A 17684-nucleotide genomic window follows, 5' to 3' on the forward strand; every position below is an offset into this window, starting at 1 on the left:
AACAGTGATACCCTCAAACTGCTCTGAGGGCTAGAATAAAATATTTTCAAGAATTTTTAAGAACAATTCAGTTATTAATTTTTGTTCCAGAGTAGATAAGGTTCAGTTACAAAGTCGGATGAAGTGAGAGGAAGTGAGCAGAAGCTTGCAGTATTATCATTTCAGCCCACTGTAGTACCTGAAGAGAACATAGACCGTGTTCATACGTCACAGAGTTCTTACTAAGCAGTAAATGCACCCTGATCCCAATTCTTCAACCATAAAAATGACTTTCAGAAAAGCTAGAAAACATTATGGTTACATGTAGGCACAGAATCAAAGGTGATATACAAGACAGAAAGAAGATTAATAAAAAGGCTGCCTGACTATTGTATTGATACTATTTATTACTGGAGCCACTAGGAAAAATTTAAAGGTACTACATCTTTTGAATTAGATAAGCTATTTAAAAATAAATATCAACTAGACAAAAAACAGACCATCATAAAAAGATAAAATTTAGCCAAGTGATCTGAAGACATTCTAAGCTGAAAATGAGTAACTTTTCTAGGTTCAGCCCCCAATTCTCTAAGTCTCATGTATCACACTTTGTCCAAGTGTGATAAACTACAAATGCAAAGCTGCAAGAATTTTCCTCAAGTCTTGGGAATTATGAAGTTAGTAGGATTTACTTCCAATAATACTTCTCATTCCAACTATCCATCCATAAAAATTAAGAAAAAAAATGAACAATTCATATAAAAGGAAAACCTAACCTATAATGTATTTCTCTTCAGGAATTGAGTCAGATAGCATACCAAATAGAATCACAATTAAAATCCATTTGGTTTTTTATGAAAAGCATTTAATGAACGAAAGGATACTCTTATAAACAAAAAGATACTCTTATAAATACATGTTGCTATAAAGTATGATTTTAGCTAGTGACGCAAATAGAGTCTACTAAAGAAATGTTAAGACCTTTCATATAAAAGCATACTGACACAGATCTTTTTGGAAACTTCTATATGGTATAGAAGCCTCAACATGCACATACTGTGCTAAAAATCTTAAATACAACTTTATAGAGTTCACTCTATCATTAGGGCTTCACGGACCACTCACTAAGCATATCTGCTTGAAGCTAGGCCCACCCTCAATCAACTTATCTCTAACAGTTGTAAAAGGACCACAGCATGAATTCTTCATTATATTTAGTCCTTGCAAAAATCAATATTCAAAACATTCCAAACTCATTCCAGCCCTCAAAGACAGAAGAGAAAGATATATGTTATGAATAAATATATATAATACTCTGGTGATATAAGCAAAGCAGTTAGGAATATTCTCAAAGGACTAGCAGGAGGTACCAATGCAAACAGACAGACATCTGAAAAATATGGTTGTCCTGTACTGAACTGTAGTAGGACAGGAAAACGAAGGAAAATTTAAAGGATCAAGGAAGAACAATTGGCTTAAATATTGGGATTGGAGGGAGAGATGAGAGTTCATACTGAGTTCTAAGATTAATGGAGGTATCTTCAGGAGTTTTAATTTCCGCTTTTGACACGGACACTGAGCTAGCAGCTCTGTCCTATGGTGTAAGACTCTGGCAAAGGCAAACTTCATGCTATAATATCATGGCATGGCCTTGTCCTATGACCAGATTGGTGCCTGACCCAACTGTCATCAGAGAAGCATTAGTTAGCAACTGATGGAAGCAAATGCAGTGTTCGGGAATCCTATGGAGGAGGAAGAGAAAGGAGTGTAGGAGCCAGAGGGGTCAAGGATACCATGGCAAGTCTCACACAATTAACTAACCAGGGCTTATAGGGGCTTGCACGGAATAAACCAATAACCAGGTGGCCTGCATGAACTTGACCTAGGCATTCTGCATATATGTTACAGTTGTGTAGCTAGGTCCTCTTATGCGACTCCTAATAGTGGGAAGAGGGCCTATCTCCAACTCTTTTTAATGGTTTTTGGGATCCTATTTCTCATACTCAGTTGCCTTGCTATACAGGGAGGAGCTTAGTCTTACTGCAACTTGATATGCCATGCTTTATTTATACTCATGGGAGACTCACCCTTTCCTGGATGGAGATGGAAGAGCAGGGGATTGTGGGGTGGGTTGGGGTAATGGGGGAAAGGAATTGAGATTGGAGGATCTGGGGATGAGGCTGTGGCCAGGATGTAAAATAAATAGATGAATTTTAAAAAGTAAAAAAAAAAAAAAAAACAAAAAACAATATCAAGTTAGGAAAGAATCAAGTATAAAACAATAACAATGAAAACAAATAATGCATAGGTAAGAATCCTGAGTTTGTTCAGTCTTTGGATTTACCAATCAATGTGTTGTATGATTTGATAATCATTCTAGTTTAATCATAATAATAATTAGTATGACTTAACAAGCTTCTATAAATATGACTTAACAAGCTTCTATAAATATGTATTTACTTCTCAATTAAAATCTCTAGCAGGGCGATGGTGGCGCACGCCTTTAATCCCAGCACTTGGGAGGCAGAGGCAGGCAGATCTCTGTGAGTTCGAGACCAGCCTGGTCTACAGAGCTAGTTCCAGGACAGGCTCCAAAGCCACAGAGAAACTCCGTCTCGAAAAACCAAAAAATAAAAAAAATAAAAATAAAATCTCTAGAACGCCACAAGTGGATGTCTGTAATCCTTATAGTTGGCAAATTGAGGCAGGATCCTAAGTTTGATACCAGCCTGGCTATAAGGAGACTGTCTCAAAACCAATCAAACTAAAAGCCCCTGGAGTCCCTTACCTCTTACAGACTTTGATTATATGTTCTTGTCTATAATTAATTGAGCTGAGTAGCGTTCTTTGCTGTTTTCATTTGCTGTCATTAGCCCAAATTTAAACTCGCTTTATAAATGACTCCTTGATTAATTAAGTATAAGATGCAAACATTACCTCAGCAAATTGAAACAATGGTGACTTCTGACGCAACTCAGGTGACTCTGAAATATCAGGCCGGCAAGGCGCAGTCGATGCCTGAAACAAAGTCAGACAGACAGAGTGAGCATCATGACAACAGCAGACGAACAAATGCCACCTAAAGCACTGACAACCTCACCATCTAACAACTGAGGCAACACCAACAAAAAAGTAATTGCTGAGTGCGGCCTGAATGGGACACATCTACAACACACTTGTGTATTTGAACACTCGGTCCCCAGTTGGTGGTGCAGTTTGGGAAGGCCATGGAAACTTCTAGAGGATAGGGGAGGGTTTATAGACTTGCCCAACTTCCTGTTTACTCTCTGTTTCTTGTGTGCAGACAATGATGTTATCAGCTAGCTTCCTGCTCCTGCTGGCATGTCATGCCTTCCTGTTACGGTGGATGCTAGCCCTCTGGAACTGTCAGCGAAAATTAAGTTTTCCTGCAAGTTGCTTTTGCTCATGATATTTCATCACAGCAACAAAGAATAACTAATACACTTTACAAGATTCTATGCAAGTGACCACTCAAGTGGCAAATAATCGAAGAGCTAGTAGAAACACGGTACCTTCAGAATGTGCACAGAGATTAGCACTTTACTGCTGGCTTTCTGTCACAATCCAGAGAACACCTCCTCCCCTGCACTAGGTTGCCTCAACATTTCCTGTTACACGCAACACAAAAACACAAATTCTCTCTGGCAGGATAATTCCAGGAAAATAAAACTAAATTTAAATTCTTATTTTCCAGGGGTTTCACATATTTATAGCATGAGCCCTAATCTAAAGAAGGTTAGGGTCTACCTAAACGTTCTCTTCTTGTAAGATATACTAGCGAACATTGAACATTCTGTTATCATCTTGTTATTTTCACTATTAACAATACTTACTAAAAAAAAAAAAAGACACCTAAAATTGTATCTTCCCAGGATTCTTCCAAGAATATACATTACCTCATTAATTTTAAGCAAGAAATAAAAATATTTGTATTGGGAAACATAACCATTTTAGTAGTGAATTCTAGTAAAGGAAGATTTCTTTTTTCTGACCTAAGTCTCCCTCTGTTTTATGGATGAAATTAATTTAGGATCACAGAGGTACCTGACACTCACCCTTAGTACTCAATCCCCCTTTATTTAGCTCTCATCATCATAAGGCACACTTGTTTACTGTGAATCCTCTCCCAGGGCCCGTTACTACATTATTTTCCAAACTGCCTAGGCACAGTGTACTAAGAGGTATTTGTAGAATTATACTGAGATCAGTAGCAAATGCCTGTGGCACTCAGGAGGTAGAGGCAGGGGAATCAGAAGTTTAAGGTCACTCTTGGATCCATGAGACCCTATTTTAAAAAAAATACTGAAGGAAAAATAAAAATTGAGAAGTATTCTTGTAAGTCCCCAAATCAGTGGGTTTCTCCTACATTCCTGAATAATGAAGTTAGGTTTTCAAGGGATAATCGCTAATTTTTTTCACTTTAAAGGAAAAGGCAACAGAAGTTTTACAAACGCACACACACACACACACAAATATATATCAACATGTGTGTATGTGTGTGTTCCCACTCAACTTTTCCACTTGATGGCAGAGGAGGAAAGTATTTTTCTAACAGTGTTACAGGCTATAGAGTAGGGACATGTATTTGAAAATTTTATGGTCACTTTGAATGTTTTAAAGAGCTATGAAGACTCCTCCAGTGATAAGTATCATGGAGAAGTTGCAGAACCCTTAATTAATTTGCCATCTAGGGCAAGCTTGCCTCTCTTGTCACCACTTGACTATTAAGCATGTTGTGCTAAATGTACCACCAAGGGCACCAAAGATACCAAGCTAAAGACACCAAGCACACTAAAAAGAAAGCCAATAAACCCTCAAATTAGTAGCCACAAAGGTTTGAAAATGTTCTTCTTGCATGGAATGACTAACCAAATTTAGGAATAATAAAGAAATCCTATGCATTTACCTTCTGGATATCTGGGGAAATGAAGTTTGATTTAAAAAAATCAAGGCAGAAACTAAAAAAAAAAATGTAGTGTCTTTATAAAATTCTAATAAAAATATACACAAAACAGAAACCTTAAAGATATTTGCAGCAAAAGACATTATCATTTAAGCAGGTCTCCTGGCACAGATTTGTAATCCTACTAGCTACTTGGGAGGCAGAGGTAGTAGTATATCAAGTTCACGACATGCCTTGGCTGTGAAAGAGTTCCAGACAGCCTGGCAACTTAATGAGATCCTGCTTTAGGGGAACAAAAAGGTTAAAAACAAGATAAGCAAGCCAACAAAGACCATGAGATGTAGCTCAGTTTAACAAAGTTCTGAGAATTGTGTGACATCACAGAGAATATACAGCTATGACATCACTAGTTAATATGATCTTATGGGATGCAATCATACATGCAGCCTGTTGCTGGCTACAATGTCATTACAAATAATACATCAGTGCATTCTTACTTCAGATTCCATGAGGTGGGAGAGGTAATGACTCTTTGAGGAAGAAAACTGCCCTGGTGGCTTAAAGTCATATTAACTATAAGAAAATGAAACCTTATCATTTTAAATATATTTTTCACATATTTGGTTGTTTCTCCCCAACCTCAACTCCTCCCAGATTTGCTTACCCACCCACTCAACTTTATGTTCTTTCTCAAACTTCCTCCCACAAACATTTATTCACTTGTAAAATCATTGCAAATCATGAAGTTTAAAAGTTAAACTATTTTCTTTATGAACTTTTGGTATAAATGATTTTATAAAACTAATTGAATGGAAGGCTCATGCATAAGAAATTATCAAAGTGTGCCTGACCAGGCACAAGAAGGAAGTCTAAGCACGTGTGTTTGTGCTAACCATGCAGCAGACAGAGGAGATGCACAATGATGCTGACTGCCTCCATTCTCTTATGTGACCTGGAAGTAAAGTACAAGTCAAGGCTGCCTAGTGGCTAAAGGAGCACAAACAGAACTACTAAACCTGCATTTTGCTCTAGTGGACCATGTCCTTTCTTAAAATGTAGGTATTTGTGAATTAGTGTAGTCAATAAAGCATAAAGGAAACAGCACAAAATTAGGAGCCTGCAGGACTGGGATACTACTAGATTATGTACTTAGTGACGTGGTTACCTGACCCTAGTCAAAGCAGAAAAGAAGCATCATGAAGGTTTAGAGTAGAGACAAAAAGGAAGGGGAAAGAGTTGCAAAAAAAATAATGCCAGGAGCATAGAGGACAGACAGCTCTCCCCAAATTCTCCCTTTGATTTAGATGTAATTCTCAATAAGCAATGAAGGGAAATGATGCAGTTTTTAGGAAAACTAAAGAGCTGATGTAAATGTTTATCTAGAACAAATTAAGGTAGGGTAAATTGCCCATTAAAATTTCATCAGAATGTATATATTCAAAGTAGTAATTTACATTTGTAACCATGATTTCATGTCACCAAGGTAAGTATGAATATCTTACAAACAAAATAAAATTGGATGTGATACACGTTAGGCATTTTTATCTAAAGATTTCAAAATGCAAAAATGATCCTATGATATGGCAAATGTACATATTGTATGAACAGAAAATGCTATAGTTATAAAAGGGAAGGTAGATTTCCTACAAAGGGGTCCTATTACAGTCCCAGACCTTATGAAATGTATAAAATGCTATGTAAAACACTCAAATTAATTATTTTGTTAATTGGAGAATGATTTTAATGGATCACCACTTATTCCTCAGCATCTATTCTTATAAATTAATTTAGAGAAAAGAAATAGGCTATGGTTAAACAAGAAAATATAAATAATTGTTTCTATAAAGTCTCTGCAATAATACATAAAGCCACTAGGTGTTGCTCTACACCCAGAAAAGAAAATAGTTACAGGGATTTCTGCATAAGTACACATTCAAATCTTCTTACACCCAATCGCCACCCACTTTGATTTAGCTTCAATAATGAAGGAGGGGAAATGATGAGTATAATTAAAAATTATGACAAAGTAACATTTTCCCCACAATACCCAATCAGATAGTGAGAGATCACAGGTTAGCATGATTGAGCCAGTTATGATTACAAGCGGCTTAGGAAGCTAAGTATTATCAACGGCTGTTCCTACTTTGCAAAGCACAAAGGCAGAGTTGCACGCTGCTTGGCACTGTGATGAACACACAGTCGGCAAAGGAGCAACGGCACATTGTAGATCAGCCACATATTCCTACTCTCGCCAGTTCAAATGTTTATTTCTCATTCACTTGTTCAATAAACACTAGGTACCAGCTGTGGGACTTGATGCCATTAGAAAGTTCAAATGCCACTTGCATCCAGTGTACAACTGGGAATAAAATGATGATTTCAGTCTTAGTCTGTTTGCCGTTCAAGGGAAGAGGACAGCTACACTGCAGAAATAAACAGTGAAAGCATATTAGAAGAGTCCTTGGGAGCACAGAGAAAAATCCTTTATCGTGTGGGCGCAGGGAGTTAAAAGTAATATCTGAGACGTACTTGGAAAGAAAGGCAGACTCTCCCTCAAAGGAAGAGCGAGAACGACAGTCATGGCAGGTGAGAATGCACAGAGGTAAATCTTGGCTGCGCTTCTGAGAAACGGTGACTTTCCCAGTGTGGGTAAAGAATAAGATGCCATACACACGTAGTGGGAGATGAATCAGGCTGACAGAATCTGGAATTCTGTCGTCTGGGAATTAGGCTGGAGGAAACAGAGGGCTGGCCAAGGATTTTGGTTAGAGGAATTGCATGAGGAGAGATATGCAGTTAGATAATTATGGCAGAGGCATGCAGGACAACCATGGCAGGGAGTGACTGGAGGCAGGAGGAGACCAATTAGCAGGTAGGGGAAATAAAGCTGCAGAGATGTAGGGCCCCAATTAAGTCAGAGATAGCACTTGCCAGTCCTCAGTAATTGTCTGGAAGGATGTCAGGGCCTCAGCAGAAGGGCCAGACTACACCTGTATCTTTGTAGTAAGGGAAGCGGAGAGAGAAGTGAGAGGAGAAGGAAGCCTCAGTGGGGGCAGAGAATGTATTTCAGGGGATGAGAGGAGTGTGTCTGAATGTCTGTCTGACAATGGCATATGGCGCTAGTATTAGGCTACAGACCTGAGGGTCCTGTGTTATTCCTAGAATCTGTTGTATCATCTTGTAAAAAGGGGTAGAGGTGGGAGGACCTCGTTCACTCAGGGCATCCAGGCCAGCAGCAGCCTGTCTCCACTCCATAGATAAAGTTTTCCTATTATCACATTCGGTGCAGCCAAGCTCATAAAAAGAGCACAGGAAACTCCATCCTGTTTATACAGGCAACGGTAGTAAAAGTTGAGACAAAGGACTGCATCTTTCTGCCTCAATTTTCTCATTTGATGAGCTGGGAAGCCACTTTGTCTTCTTGCCATTTTAAAGCATCTATGACTCCAAGTACAGATTAGGGAAAAGGATCTGACTACCTGTGCTTTGTGCCCCACTGCTGATGGAAGAAGCTGGGGTGCTTGGCAAGAAGGGTAGTACAGTCTACAAAGTAACATAAAGGGGGCGACTTGTAAAGAGGAAGAAACAAACCAACCAACCTCTGCGCACCTACTTCCCTTTTACTGTGGAATTCAAACATAACACATATCCTAACAGAGTATTCAGAAGCCATAAACCCGTGAAAAGAGGATAAAAGCTATGATAGGTAAAGACCAGGAGATGAAACAAGGTAACGTAATTTAATGGGTTTAAGTCTCCTGGACTAGTCAAGCAGATTAGTCTAAGACAAGCACATACCAAATTAACTCAAGTTGTACTGGTGAGTAAGAAAAGAATTTTTCCCACTCCACTGATAACAGAAATAAAAGTGAAAACTTTCCATTTTATCTATATCAATATTTAAACAAAGTTAGAATCCAGTGTTCAAAAATGGGGGTAGAATCATGTAAACTCTATCAGTGCAGATCAGCTGTTCATTGGCTCGGGTTTTGCATATCTCTTCAGCTAGTGGAAATCAAGTGGGTTTAAATCCTAGTATTATGACTTCCTCATTCAATGGCCATGAAGAATGCAGCAAGGAACTGACACCATAGGATTGCTGGGAGGACAAAATGAGTTAACGAATGTGAAGGGCTTAGCCCTACGTCTAGCTTAAAGCAATCTCAAAATGTCTTGTTCCGTGGCTGCTGCTAGTTCTAGTATGAGTAACACAGGACATACATCAGAACTGGGGATAGGTAGGTGGAACTGAACCACAAAGTCTCCTAGGAGCTACACAAAAACTGGCTAGACCTGCTGTAGTGCCCGCTCAGTTCTGCCACTGCAGCTAGGAGCTAACATAGCGCGTAATTACTAAACCTTACTGGCCCTGGTCCCTCGCCTAATGGTTTAATATTTATTCATAAAGAAGACAAAACTTAATTCCCAGGATTGCTAAGGAGGTGTTGTTCTTACCCTTTTAAGAGTAGCACTTTGAAAGGAAGAAGTATTATATGAAAGTTAGCTGTAATAGTTAACTGCTCAGCAGTATTCAGTCAAAATCTTGTTATTCCTCATCCTAAGTTCCTTAAGGTCCATTTAATACAGTAAATGAATAAAAAAATAAAAAATAAAACTTTTATCATAAACTTACAATAAAGCTAAATAAAATTAAATGCTATAATACATATTATGGTGACAGCAAGTATTTTAAGGTTTAGGGAAGAGAACTATTTAGCTCATGAAAGAGGTGAAAGATTAATACTGTTTCAAGAAACAAAGTATAACATTTCCAAATTTCAATCAGACATTCATTTCTTCTTTTATAAACAGGCAGATTGTCAGTTGAAAATGAAAATCAAGAGGATTATCCATGAAGTGAAAAGTTCATGTGAAGGATTAGATTTCTTTAAAAACTTGGGCCTTAAGAGATATCAGCCTCATAAAGGGCAGGTATTTGTATATGGTCTATTCCCTGACGTGCCTTACACTCCAAAGACATTCCATGAATATTTTTCTTCTGAGTAAACACACTAAATGGTGGCACAGTTTCTCTGCAGTACGGCCTCACTGGACAGGCCCCCGAAGGGGGTGCACCTCCATGGGCAGCTTCCTCAGCTTCCTCTTCTACTGACCTAGCTTGCCTAGCTTAGCTAATCTAAATTAAATTATCTTTCCATGATCACCTAGTGATTACGAAGAGAGCAAATTACAATTTTAAATTCTTTCCAGGTTTCAATGAACAAGGAAGTGTGTGTGTGTGTGTGTATGTGTGTGTGTGTGTGTGTGTGTGTGTGTAGGGGTGTGTGTGTAGGGGTGTGTGTGTGTGTGTGCGTGTGTAGGGGGGTGTGTGTAGGGGTGTGTGTGTAGGGGTGTGTGTGTGTGTGTGCGTGTGTGTGTGTGGAGGGGTGTGTGTGTAGGGGTGTGTGTGTGTGTGTGTGTGTAGGGGTGTGTGTGTAGGGGTGTGTGTGTGTGCGTGTGTGTGTGTGGAGGGGTGTGTGTGTAGGGGTGTGTGTGTGTGTGTGTGTGTAGGGGTGTGTGTGTAGGGGTGTGTGTGTGTGTGTGTGTGTGTGGAGGGGTGTGTGTGTAGGGGTGTGTGTGTGTGTGTGTGTGTAGGGGTGTGTGTGTAGGGGTGTGTGTGTGTGTGTGCGTGTGTGTGTGTGTAGGGGTGTGTGTGTAGGGGTGTGTGTGTAGGGGTGTGTGTGTGTGTGTGTGTAGGTGTGTGTGTGTAGGTGTGTGTGTGTGTGTGTGCGTGTGTGTGGGGGGGGTATGTGTGTGCACGATGCATGCATGCATACCGGTGATGGCAAAGCACACTGAAGCCTGCAGGACTAATAGATATAATTTAAGCTTTTGAATTAAATATGAAATGCCTAGAATAACTTATGGTGATGATCCTGTATACTTACACGAATTTTCAAGGAGTAAAAAAATGCCTTACAGGCTTTATTTAATTAATCTTTGCAGTAGCCACAAGAGTTATAGGATTCAGGCATTATTATTCACATCTCTGGACAGGATAGAAGGCAAGGCAAAAAGTGGGGAAAGATATACTGTCATATCTATTTGTTCTACCAAGTATTCAAAAACTAGAGACCCAAAGTCTAAGGCAAATCTCATCCACTGCTAACGCTGGCTTCAGTTACTAAACTGGATAGACACGCCTTCCCTCAGCAGCGATGGATGTTCTTCCTCACCACTGAATAGACACGCCTTCCCTCAGCAGCGATGGATGTTCTTCCTAACCACTCTTATTTCCCATTTTGCTTCCTTTCCTTCTGTTCTAGCCAAGATGACTATTGCTCACTTGGGTACAACAGCAAATGTTGTCCTTGCCAAGATTAATCCAACTACATTTTGTCCTTTCCATATAATCTATGAATCTTAACACCCCCTGCTTTTATTTTTAAATTCTAGTTTAGCTTTACATTTTTCAAACTAGCACAAATAATGGAAAACTCTATCTTAGCAATTTTAGATTAAATATTTTGCTTTACTTGTATTTCTATCTTCCATTAACTCACTGATACCATATTTAAGAACTTTCTAATTGCCTCTTCAATCAAAAATCTGATAAAAAGAATATTACTTTGTTCCTTTTACCTTTTTATTTCCTGTTTCTTTAAATTAAACAATGAATTCACTTAAATCTCGAGTGTTTTGTTTAAAGTGGTTCACTTCTACAGCTCAAGAAGATCTTTCTGTGCCTCTGCGCAAGCAACTAGATTTGACATCTGACTTATCTAATTTGCCAAAATGTCCTATCATATCCTTCGATTTCTTCCACTACGATGGGGTCATTTCTACTGCCTCTTACAAACACTCAGCAGAGACAGACTTGCTGTGTTTTGAGACAGGACTCATTCCTTTCTGTCTTTGTCCTGTTCAGTATATCAATTTTTCTTCTCAAATCAATAAATTCTATAAAATAAATACTGTTCTTAAAAATATTGTTCCAAATAGTTCAAATATTTACATATAATATGGGCATGAAGACTATTATTTGTGTGAACTATAAAACATCAGATTTATATTTACCCTTTCCAATTGATAAGGACTCCAGTTTACTACGCCAAGAGCAAATAGTCTTGCTTGGCTCAGAAACAGTAGTACACAAAATGCCCAAATAATAGTGCCATAGATCTATTATGGTGACTGAGAATTGGAAGACTGAGGAAAACAAATACAAACATCAATATAATTTGCTCACTGACATCTCAAGAAACTAAACTGTCTGTAACTACAAGGGTACACCAAGCAGACCTATGGCACCATTGGCCATAGAAGCTTTTCACTAGAAATCTATCATTTCAGTAAAGAAAATACCTGTATTATTTAAGACAATCTATTTCCTATATTAAATTCCACACTTTAAAAAAAGCATTTTCTTTAGAACTCTGTAAATGTGGTGAAATCTCAGGCCAGGGAAAAAGACAGCCCCTTCTCTCTAAGACTACTTCATAATAAGACTCTCTCATGTCACTTTGAATGTCTTTGTGATTATATCTTTCAGTGGTAGAATTTCTGTCACTTTAGTCAAACTAAATAGTATAAATAGATTTCACAGTAATTATTCCAATATAAAAAATACAAAATTTCTGAATTGTTCTCTATATTAATTTTCATAGGAAAACCTAAATGCATATTTATTTTGTTTATCTTAGGATAATCTGTCTATATAGAAGTTCTGTTTACTAAGTCTACATACATATTTGCAATAAAAAAATAGGGAGAAATCTATAGACTAACTGAAGCCTACTGGTCTCCAAAAGTAAGCTCTCTGATGGTATTTGGACATAATATTTTACTTAAGTTTTTACTATTTTACTGTTCTAATAGCTAGGATTATTTTTCAGGAATGTCCTAAATGTCTCCTGAGATGAGGGGAAGGAACAAGAACACAAAGCTGGACCCCTAAGGATGTAACTACTGCTACAGGTACCTGCTCTTGCACTGTTTGCTTCTTTATCTATAGAGTTCTCGAAATGCTTCCACTTCATTAGGGTAAAAAGGTCTATCACTGTATTGCTTACACTATGTGTCACAAAATGCTATGTTTTTTAAAGGAAGCAGAATTTACTAAAAACAGCTTAAGTGATGTGGGACTCCCCATTTGTATGCTATGAATATGTTTTATTACCATTGGTTAATAAAGAAGCTGCTTTGGCGTATGGCAGGGCAGAATATAACAAGGTGGGAAATCCAAGCAGTGGGAGAGGAGGAGGAAAGGTGGCGGAGTCAGGGAGACGCCATGTAGCTCTGAAGGAGAAAATTGCTAGAACCTTACCAGTAAGCCATAACATCATGGCGATATACAGATGAAGAGAAATGGGTTAATTTAAGAAATAAGACCTAGGTAGAAATATGCCCAAGCCATTGGCCAAACAGCATTGTAATTAATAGTTTCGGTATGATTAATAGTTTCGGTCTGGGTGGCCAGGAAATGAAGGTGCAATCTCTGCTTATACATGTGTTAAAATTTTAAGCAAAGCAGTAAATTAATTTCCTTTTTCTTACTAGCATCCAGAAGATTTACAATGATCATTTGTTTATATTTGTTCTGAAGTGGTAAAAGAATGCTAAAAAGTTGGGAATAAAATATAATTGAATCTGTAAGGAGAGGTAATGCTGACTTTTGCAATGGTCATGAGTCAGACTGCTGAAAGATCAACTCTGTTCACATCCACCTTTGGAATATTTAGACCACTCTAGAGAATATGCTTTGCCCTTAGGAGGTCATATTATGTGCTAGGGATGGAAATGATGTCCAACAATGCTGCTATTAGGAGCTAGAAACACACTCAATAATGAGCTGCAAAAGCAGTCACATGAATGTGATTTTCAGTGGAAGATTTGCACACCAGAATACTTCTATAAAAATTAATACTTTTACTACATTAAAATGAAAAAAATAAATTTGTTAAATTTAATATAAACTCAACCACTTTGTATCCCCATATAAAAAAACTATAAGTAACAACAGCACCATAGTATTAATAGCCTGTATAGTTGAGTAGATTTTAACTGTAATCTACATGGCCTACTCAAAGTTTAAAACAGCAGTAAACAGCACAAGCTTGTAATAAAACTGAACTAAAAGCAAGAAAATGAAAAAAGAAAGGAAAATGTTTGCAGTATGTTTCCATAGCAGTAATAAATAATATTAGGGATACGCTTGCTACTAGATTAATTTTCCACGGGAATATTGACAGTTCTTGCTATTTTGTCCCAAATAGCTATGTTGGTTTGAAAGGAAATTTTCCATCTGAAGACTCAGAATGTAGCAAAAAAAAAAAAAAATGACCTGCAGGTTAATTCAGCTGATCTCTGTTAAGTGGGTCTAGAAAGTAGAAGGTGCCACAAATGCAAATTAGTGTGGTTAACTGCCACAGCTGAGCAGAATCAAGTCTAAAAATGTTTTGCAAAAGCAGAATAATAACTAGATCACAGAAACAAGGTCATGACGGCCTTTTCTTTTCCTAAAGGATGAAACAGTTTTGTAATGCTGTCATTCCAGATGTTCAAACAGGAGTTTGGAATTACTCAGATACTAGAGACAAGAGAGACAGACAGTCTCATATTTTTACTGTTGGCTTCCCACTAGCACATCTAAATGAGAACATGATACAAACAGGGAATGTGTTGAATCGAGTGAACTTATTTAGGATACAATCTACACACCGATGACACAATACAACAAATACTGGAGTTTTTACTCCCAGGTTCAAACAACTGCAGGTTCTACAGTGGAGCTGTGTTGTGTGTCTGTCCTTTTGGCTTGTGTATACTACACTTCTGCTACCCTCAACACATTAGATGCACAGGTAATGTTTCTCAGCGAGCTGTTACGGGTGGAACTGCAGCAACAAGGTGAACAAAATGCAGATGTCTATGTGCTGAAACACCAGAATGCAGTGTGAAGAGCAATGAAGACTAAGGCCTGGCTTACCTCTGGCGTTCCAAGAGCATGTTCTCCAGCTAACAGCAACATGCTCAGGCCTCCCATCTGAGTAGGATCTAAAGATCAAAAACGAAAATCAACTCAGAAACATGAAGAACACACAACCATACAGAATAAAAAGGATATTCATAAAGGCAGAAATCCAAACTACCCACATATAAATTTTATGGAAAAATAACAAAATTCATTCTTAAATAACCTGGTACATGTGTACTTACTGCACATACGTTAAAGAGCCCCTTTCTTTTCTATATTTTGTTTTTTTTTTTTTTGGAAACAGTGTCTTACTATGAAGCCCGGCTCTACTACAGCTCATGCTCTCCCTGCCTTAGTCTTTTAAGTGCATGGATAATAGGCATGACCACTACACCGGGCCTTTTAAATGCTACTGCTCTACCACCATTCACAACACTTTCCCCAATAGTACAGCTGTTATCATAAGTATCATCTACCAAACTTCCTTTCTCCCAAGGCTTCTTTCCAAAACTGAGGGGTTTTGATGCAATTTTTTTTTTAATCCAAGCATACTCATGCTTGTCTTCTGAGAAGTTTGAGACTTAATCTGAAATTGTTATTTCTGCTATGTGAAATCGGGTTTGGTCAAAAGAATTAGGCTATCAGGGAACACGGAACAGAGAAATTTCACAGTGGCCTCCCAAAAAAAAATACTCTCCTTAAAGCTTCCAAACTAAAATAAAATAAAAATAACAGATATGCTGTAGACATTATAGATCTTCAGGCATATCAGGCTCTTGCTAAAATAGCTTGAAGATTAAAATTAATGTTTATGTTAGCAAACTTTATTTTTAATTTTTTAAAATTCATTTTATATTCTCCCACCCCTCCTCTCCCCACTGCCTTCGCCTCCTCCCTCCATCCACTCCTCCCAACAGGTAAGGGCTCCCATGGGGAGTCATCAAATTCTGGCACATTAAGTTGGGACAGGAGAAGCCCCTCCCCACTGGTTAGCCAACTCTTTTGCTTTAATTCTTTCAACAGTATACTGACGCAGAAAGATAACTAAAGAGTCCAGTGGTAGATCTGTGCTCCAGGTTCTATTTCCATAAGAGACCTTTACTCTTTAAGGCTGTCTCAAATTTTAAAATTGAAAGCACCAATGAAAGAGCAGACGGGAATGCACCCGTCTCTGGTGCACACAGGTCTCAAGGCATGCATTTCAGCTTTAGGATGAGGATATGTAAGACTGCCTGAAGACATTTCTGTCTAAATGTATGCCCTGAAGTAGAGCTTTGTTCAGTCTGCCTTGAGATCTCAGGAATCAACTTTGATCACACCTTATATATAAATTTTTTAACTGAGAAAAGGTTCTGAGGTAGACATAAACACAGCCACACACACACACAGAGAGAGAGAGAGAGAGAGAGAGAGAGAGAGAGAGAGAAGAAGAAGAAGAAGAAGAAGAGGAGGAGGAGGAGGAGGAGGAGGAGGAGGAGGAGGAGGAGGGAGGAAGAGGAGGAGGAGGAGGAGGAAGAAGAAAAGATAAGGAGGCTATGAGGTAATCAGAGAGAAAAACATGTCATCAAATGATGGTGAGTTAAGAAAGTCCAACATTGGTAGGCAGCCATGCAGGAGGACACACAAAGAACACAAACACTGGCTAATCTGGTAAAACAAAGGCCTGCAGTGCTTTTAAGAGTCTACTTCCCATTAAACCTTAACTTTAAGAACTACTGTGCCTGATAAAATAGATGCATACATTTCTTTAAAAGTATAAGTCAAGAGGGGAAATGAATTTAGAGGAAAGTAAGTGTTAAGGATGCTTGAAAGTGAAACTTTTGCAGCTGGCATCCTAGGAACCAGGGCTGAGTGGTAGCATTCAAGAGATAAAAATGTGCCACTCAAATTACAAAGTAAAATAGGAATACGGCTACATGATAATCCAAGTCATATACCAAATGTGACTTTGTAAGAAGTTTGTTATTCATCCTAAAGGATACGCCAAGAAACTATCATTTTTCTACAGCTTACATAATGCTATTTAAAACTATCAAAATACATTCACATAAGTAGAACACTTTGCTTTTACTGAAGGTTTGTAGTATATCAAAGTCTACATATTTTTCCTTCCTTGAAAATCATATATTTGACAAAGTTGGGTTTCTCTAAATTGTGAAATGTAGAGTGCCAAGGACCACTGAACAAATAAACAAGAATAAAACAGACTAGATTCTGCATTAAACTGACCTTTAAAATTCCTTTTGGATTGCCTTTGTTCAGATAGCTAAACACCAGGTTTTAATCACAGGTAATTTGGTTCACTTTCATCTTGTTGAAAGGGGCATAACTAGCAGTGAGCGAGCTCTGGTCATGAAATTCGAACACATGACACAGGTCTTTATTACTTGAGGCAATGCTATCCAGGTGCTTTTCTTTCCTGTATTTTGCTTCAAGGAATACTACTTTTTAAAGCTGACTTAAACATTTCTTAAGTCTAGATTCTACTTCTCTTTTTATAGGTAAAAGGTAAATTAATAAATGTCAGAAACATTGTTACTAAAAGATGTATTTACACACTTTCTATAATTTACATACAATTCTTGTTTGGTTTGTGATGAACCATTAAAGAAAACTCAAAATGAAAACTCTACAGGAATTTAGAATTGAGAGAATAGCAATAGACGCTAAATGGCAATCAAAGAGAGTTTCGACTTTAGCCATCAATCCATCTACTCTTGGTCTCAGAAAAAACCACCATAATCTGGGAAGTCCAGACACTTCACAAAGACCGGTACCAAGTGGGCTGAAGCTAACACTGTGCAAAGTGAGAGCTAACACAGGAACAGCTTTGCTTTGGGTTTTCAGGACACATGTTGAGAACTG

The 17684-nt window shown here is 38.1% G+C and overlaps 1 protein-coding gene across 7 annotated transcripts in view; it reads right to left on the reverse strand.

Annotated features, from left to right (window-relative positions):
• The window catches only part of Bbx (BBX high mobility group box domain containing), a 236282-nt gene that overhangs the window by 54524 nt on the left and 164074 nt on the right, over nt 1-17684 (reverse strand). For all 7 annotated transcript variants that reach the window (XM_075964232.1, XM_075964222.1, XM_075964175.1 and 4 more), the window contains 2 exons: nt 14832-14899; nt 2917-2997 (listed from right to left, as the gene is read on the reverse strand). In XM_075964232.1, the coding sequence (XP_075820347.1) occupies nt 2917-2997; nt 14832-14899 (149 nt within the window). The remainder of the gene's footprint in view (nt 1-2916; nt 2998-14831; nt 14900-17684) is intronic.

The sequence above is a fragment of the Microtus pennsylvanicus genome, chromosome 1, assembly GCF_037038515.1.
Source record: "Microtus pennsylvanicus isolate mMicPen1 chromosome 1, mMicPen1.hap1, whole genome shotgun sequence".
Classification (NCBI taxonomy): Eukaryota; Metazoa; Chordata; class Mammalia; order Rodentia; family Cricetidae; genus Microtus; species Microtus pennsylvanicus.